Here is a 6,287-nt window from a genome sequence, read left to right as displayed (position 1 = left end):
TGGGCCTCAGGTTCTAGCGCCATCTCAGACACTGTGGCTGGTCACAAGGCGGTAAGTGCAAAATCCATGTGGCATAGTTTGCTGTCCCTGACAGAGAGACCTAGGGAGTTTCTGCAGCAGAAAAAGAGGGACTGTTTCCTGCTCCTTCCACACAACCTGCCCGAGGGGGCAGGGAGCTGGGAATGCAGGAAGAGCTGCTCTTCTCAAACACCTGAGTAGACAGGCTGTGATGGCAGCAGCAAGGACACACAAACACTCGGAAAAAGTTTATCCAATGGCATTAGGTTTATTCTGTGGGAAGGTAGAGTATGGGGCTCTCAAAAGGCACCTGTGAGGCACAGAGCAGCCCTGAAAGTGAGGCAAATAAGGCACCACAGCCAGGGCCACAGAGGAACCTCCACCCCATGGGGAAACCAGAGTCCTAGTGCCCCTTGGTGCAGGAGGGGTGAGCAGGTGGTCTGCTTCTTATACCAATGGTTCTGCTTCCTCTGGGCATCCTTATAGTCTGGCACTCACGGCTGGAGGCACAGGGCCCATCCACTTCTCTCCTGGGTGGAGAAACTCACGCATGTCAGGCTGACTCCACAGCCCCAGGAAGAGCTGTGCTTGGCTTCAAGGCACAGAGGCTTCCTTCTCTCCTGAGGGTGAAGGTGGCCCCTCCCCATTCAACCTCAAGCAACTGTGTCTACAGAAGGCTTCACTGTTGGACATACCTGGAACATTTTTTGGTCTGAATCTGTCCTTCTGCTCAACTGATATTAATAGCAGGGGGCTAGGGTCAAGGGCAGTTCAGTGTGAACTTGTCACTTACCCAGCAGGTGGGCCAGCAACTCCATCCGGTCAGAGCCAAAGAGCATGTGGGTTTGGCCGTCCAGGTGGGCCACGGTGACAGGCAGCCCAAAGGCCTAGAGAAAGCAGTAACAGTGCATGGAGGAGGGCGGCTGTTAGGCTACGAGCCAGAACTTGTCTGAGGACATAGAAGCAAAAAGCCTCTATGACAAGCATGTCAAACTCAAAGGCTAACATGGGCCAAATAAAAAAGGTTTAAGTTTATGTGGGCCACAAAAAAAAAAAACAAAACACTTCAATTTTCATAGAAATGTAGGTTTATTTCAAAAAGCATAGTATAAAAAAAAAAGAAGAGCAATGATAAAATTAATGTTTTCTTCCTGACACTTGGCATCTCTTCTCTGCTACTATCTTTCCTACTTCAGGGGAAATCTTGTTCACAGTGATTACTTTCAAAACTGACCCAAGGTGAATGTCAGTAATTCTGGATCTGACAAGAGATTTATTTCCTGTCATAATTGTAAGTAACTGCTCATACCATTATATTGGCTGGGCCGCAAAAGTATTTGTTGTGGGCCGCATGTGGCCCGCGGACTGTGAGTTTGACATGCTTGCTCTATGATAAGAGGCCCCATGGCTCTAAGGAGTTTCCTAACTCTCAGATGCTTTGTCTTCTATCACCATCTATCTCTCCCTTTCCTTGGGCTCAGGGACAGGAAGAGAGAGGAGGGTCATCTGTGAGAGCTACGGAGGACTCATGTAGGGAGCAACTTTGAACAGAAGCGTAGGGACCCAGCAGAGACTCGCAGGCTCTGTTCAGCACTGGGGTAGGGGGCGCACATCAAGAGTGGCTCACCCCGTATCTGCAGGCTGCCTCGGTGGTCTCCTTGAGCTGGTTCTTCACCTGTGGCGTTGAGATCTTTTCCAGAAGTGCCCGGGCTCCTTCTGTCGACATGCCTGCCTTCTCTGCAGCCTGAGGGGACGTGGCAGGGAGCACAACTGTGTCTGCGTTAGTGGGAGTGGGGATCTCAGGAGAAAACTCGGGTCTTTCTACTTTCTGCCCCCAAGTTTTCCTGGCCAGGCCTTTACCCACCCACGAGCAGAGGTCTATCCTTGCCAAGAGGGGCTATTTTCTTCCATAAAAATAAAAATCTGAGTTTGGTGGAAAAAACAGTTATAGTTGTATCAACTGAACACCAGAGGGTGTCTTAGAGGCAGCTCCTGACCTCTTCAGTAACCAATGAGACAAGTCCAGGGGGTACCGGGCCAGGGGCCAGGGCAACTTTAAAGAGCTTGTTAGTAGCAGAACCAACGCTAGAATCTGGGGCTCTTGCCTTCCTACTTCTCACAATTCCTGAATATCTCATGGTTTTTGTTGTTGTTGTTTTGTTAAATCAAAGACTGTGCTCTAATTCCCATGGAATTTCCTGGGGACTTCTGAGCAGGCACATGGCTGTAGCCACCTGCTTGGCTTTAAGAAGATGATAAAGACTTCTGTTTGGGGTTTATTATAGTTTGGGATCAGTGGTTTGGCTGCACATTAGAATCTCCTGGGGGAGCTTTTAAAAATCCCAATTCACAGACCATTCCCTTGAGCAATTACATTGGAATTTCTGGATGGCGTTGCCCAGGTGTTCCAGGTAATTTTAATATACAGCCAAATTCGAGGACCACTGGAACCTGACCTCATCGGCCACCGGAGTGGAACAGGAAATCATGCAGTGCATTCCGATGCGACATTGTCTTTTACTCACTGCATGAGAGGACTAGATCCCAGACCAAATGCCCAATGTTAGGGGAATGGTTAAGTAAACAAAAACAAGTTCGCTGAATGGAATGCTATGTAGGAGCTAAGAATTACACTATAAATACTAAGTGAAAAGGCAAGCCTATGCATACACTTTGCAGGAATAAAAACACTGGAGGATATGTTGGCCATTTTTGTGTGTGTTTAACTTTTGTAATTTGCCATTTTAGACATTAAATTTGAATATGCCTCAACTATCTTTTGTAAGCTGAAGGGAAAATTCTGTTTTGAATTTCCCGATTTAATCCCAAAGAAAAACATTCTGTGTGGCACACATTTCAATGTTTTGAGCTATTCCCATTTGTTCTTCCTCAGGCTTTTTTATAATTCTGGCTTGACTCAGTTATCTCTGTCTTTTTTAAAATTGTATTAATTCTTTATTGTTAAAGTACATATGTCCCCGTTCCCCCCTATTGCCCTCTCCCAGCCTGTCCCTGGCCCCCGGCCCTGGCCTTCACCCCCTCTATTGTCTGTGTCCATTGGTTATGCTTATATGCATACAGGTTCTTTGGTTGATCTCTTATCTTTTTGTCTTTTTAAAGCCTGTTTTTAAAGTATCCTGATTTATACTCTGGATGTGTTGGTGAGATTTCTGTTGGGAGTGGTCTGGAGTCAAGACTTACCAATACTTCATCCCTTCCAAGGCGGGAGGGGGGGGTGGCGCTGGGGAGAAGCTAACAGTTATCCTCTCTCTCCCATTGACTTCTTCCATCAAAATTCAAATGTAGAATTTTCACTTCCCCTTTCAACCTTGAGATATACTTTTGAGAGTCCTCTTAGTTCCAACCTTTCAGTAATCTGGCCTCTCAAACACAGATGTCCTTTCATCCCAAATAACAATGACCTCTTCCATGTAGTAAGAAAACTATGTCCTCTCCGCCCCCAACTGTTCTCAGATTCCCTATGGAGGGGGGTAGGGCCTGGACACTCACTGCCAGGATGCTCTGGGGCTCCGTGATGTCTTCATCCTGGGAAGGAGAACAGTCAGTGGGAAGGGGTGGCCGGGTGAGGGGTGGGATGGATAGAAGGACAGTGCACAATAGGGCAGGGCAGGAGCAGGTGTCTGGAGATGGGCCTCGGGGAGGGTCACCAAGTCCTCCAGGGTCTCCCATGTGGGTTCCTAGAGCCCTGCCCTCACCCGTGACCAGACCCGCATCCACAGTTCCCTGGACACTTTCTCCAGCATCTCAGGGCGCTCCAAGTTCACGGCGGTGAGGAAGCGCATGGCGGACAGACTTCCTGTGGGGCAGAGGCACTCAGAGGTAGAGCTCTCCCAGCTTATTTCCCCGATGGTGGGCCTGCTCTTTCCTGCTTCTGACATCCCCAGAGCTTAATCGCCCTCGGCCTCCCACCCAGGTTTCTCATAACTGACTGTCCTGCTCTTTTTCCTCTTATGTCCCCTTAACATTCTGCTTGTTCAATTCTGGGCCTGAGTTTTTCCAGGATTTGTTTCCTTGAAGTTAGTCTCCCAGCCCTTCCTTCTTGGGCCTACAATCTCCAACTTCGCTGCCTTCTACTTGCTGTCTCCACCTGTATCCCACTCTTTACCTTTTTCAAGGATCACAGAGAAGAAGTCCTTGGGCAACTGGATGGGAACCTGGATGTGCTGTCCGAGGAGCTTTATGTCATTTGTCAGGTATTTGGCCTTGAGAGGAAGCAGAGCTGGCGGCTTGTTCCCTAAAAGTGGAAATTTGGACCTGCTGGTGAGAGACCTAAGAATCCCAGGCTTGGGGGACCCCCACAGGGTTTTGGGCAGCCCCCTGGGCCTTGGAAATCAGCCCTCCCTCAAATCCTAGCCCCAAGCGCTGCTTCCTTTATACCACTGTTTTTCATGACCCCTGCAATGAAGGTCGGGCGCAACTGCAGGTGGACATTCCAGATGTTCTTATATCGGCACAGGATCTGCAGGAGCAGAGGAGAAGGTCAGAACCCACGTGCAAAATGGAAGGCATGCGCATGGCAGAGGGAAAGGCAAGGGTGTTGCATGGCAACTGGTTAGCCAAAGGCTCTAAGCGAAAAGTAGGGATTAGGCAGACACCCTAAATTGCTTGGTTTGAAATGGCAAAACTCTCGCACTCCTAGAAATCTATCCCAGGACCTTAGCTCCTATGGACGGTTTCCATCCTCCCCGCCCCCCAAATTGACACCAGAGGGCTAAGAGGTGGGGGTGCCCAGGCTTTCTCCTTGACTTTTCTGAGTTGCCCCTTTTCCAAACCGCGGTGGGAAACCACTGTCTTAGGCTAGAAGGACTCGACCTGGAGCCAGCGACTGCATCCGTTTTACGAACACGAAGTGACCTTCAGCCCTGGTTCTCTATCTGCATGTCCTAAACTCTTCAGGCAGCGCCAGGAATTGCGGGAGACCCTGGGCCCTGCGTCCTGCGTCCTGCGCTCGCCCTTCCCTCGGCCCTCGCCGTCCCAGCCCCGGCGTCACCTCGAAGCCCAGCCAGGAGTAGGGGGACAGCACATCGTAGAACAGCTCCACCGTCCGCGGCAGGGGCCCCATGGCGAAGAGAAGCGAGCGCCGCTCCAGAAGAGGCGGCGCACGTTTCCTTTTGCTGGAGCGCGGTGACACCGCCTCCCGACCTCACCGCGCAGCCTCCCGGAGGAGAACCGCCCCGGCGGGGTCAGGGCGCTGGGCGGGCGGGGCGGGGCGGGGCGGGGCTGCGCCGCCGGAGCAGAGGTAGCGGGGTGGGAGATTGGGGGGGGGGGGGGGACGGGTGCGGTGTCCCCAGAGGAGCTCGCAAGCCTGGTGACCAGCGCCACTCGACGTCACCGCCCTGCCTTGGGGTGGAGTCTGGGGCAAAAGGCGGTGGTTTGAGATGCATGCTGCACCTCCCACTTAGCTGTGCTCCCTGGGCAAGCTGCTCACCCTCTCTGAACCTCAGTTTCCTCAGCCATCTTACAAATGAGGATACTTATATGATAACCCCTACCTCATATAGACTTAAAAGGACTCAGATTGGCAGTGGCAGGAACTTCCCCGGACTGGAGCAGAGTAAGAAGTGGCTAAACATATAGATAGATGGATATCGATATATAGATTATCTGTATTTCTCAGAGCTTAGCACAATGCCAGGAACATATTTGACCATCAATACATATATTGTGAGTGAGGGAAGGTGAGGAGTAGGCCTTCCTGCAACAATAATTGTTGCGATAATGCGGAATGGTCTGTCTTATTTGTATTTGTGAATGTCATATTGTTTTATAATGGGACTACACTTACCGCAAATACACAGACTTTGTTAAAGTTTCACTTAATTTAAAATCACTTTTAACATTACTACTTTTGGAAAAATACATAACAATAAATATTCCACTTCTCATTTGTATTTATAAGGAAAAACATAGGCCATCAGAATGCAGACACATTATAAACATTTACATAGAGTAGAACATGGAAGGTGGGATGAGAAATGATGCTATCACTGTGCACTTGCAAATTAATTGCTTGTTGATCCCTGAAGCTGAAAAATTATACTTTGTTTTTCTCTATTGTTCCAGAAAAACCGGAGAAGAACCAAGCAATGCTTAGAGAGATGGAGTTACATTTATTACGCGCGGGCCCAGAGGGAAATGTCTCTCAAATTCTGGGTGAAATCACACAGGAAGTTTCCTGTATTTATACTATCTTATCCTCTTTGTCTCCCCAATATGGGGTTTTTCCGGTTCCCTTTGCAAGTTCTTAA

The 6,287-nt window shown here is 49.5% G+C and overlaps 1 protein-coding gene across 1 annotated transcript; it reads right to left on the bottom strand.

Moving 5' to 3' along the window:
- Positions 1-261: 261 nt before the first annotated feature.
- Positions 262-5,182, bottom strand: GSTK1 (glutathione S-transferase kappa 1). Its single transcript, XM_070424068.1, has 8 exons — positions 5,030-5,182; positions 4,417-4,498; positions 4,145-4,273; positions 3,735-3,835; positions 3,529-3,564; positions 1,646-1,762; positions 812-905; positions 262-548 (listed from the first exon to the last, which is right to left on the bottom strand). Exons 1-8 carry the CDS (start codon positions 5,099-5,101, stop codon positions 499-501), a joined length of 681 nt encoding a protein of 226 aa, XP_070280169.1. The 5' UTR covers positions 5,102-5,182; the 3' UTR covers positions 262-498.
- Positions 5,183-6,287: the final 1,105 nt, after the last annotated feature.

This window comes from Myotis yumanensis, unplaced genomic scaffold (assembly GCF_028538775.1).
Source record: "Myotis yumanensis isolate MYYU_CA2020_CCGP unplaced genomic scaffold, mMyoYum1.0.hap1 SCAF_9, whole genome shotgun sequence".
Lineage (NCBI taxonomy): Eukaryota > Metazoa > Chordata > Mammalia > Chiroptera > Vespertilionidae > Myotis > Myotis yumanensis.
The sequence above is the reverse complement of the archived record's forward strand: the minus strand, read 5'-3'. Positions and strand labels throughout refer to the sequence as shown.

Coding starts and splice junctions, on each gene's coding strand:
- GSTK1 (XM_070424068.1), bottom strand. CDS start 5,101: ATGGGGCCCCTGCCGCGGACGGTGGAGCTGTTCTACGATGTGCTGTCC. Junction 4,274..4,416: donor AGGGGTCATGAAAAACAGTG/GTATAAAGGAAG, acceptor TTCCACTTTTAG/GGAACAAGCCGCCAGCTCTG. Junction 549..811: donor GTTGCTGGCCCACCTGCTGG/GTAAGTGACAAG, acceptor TTCTCCACCCAG/GAGAGAAGTGGATGGGCCCT.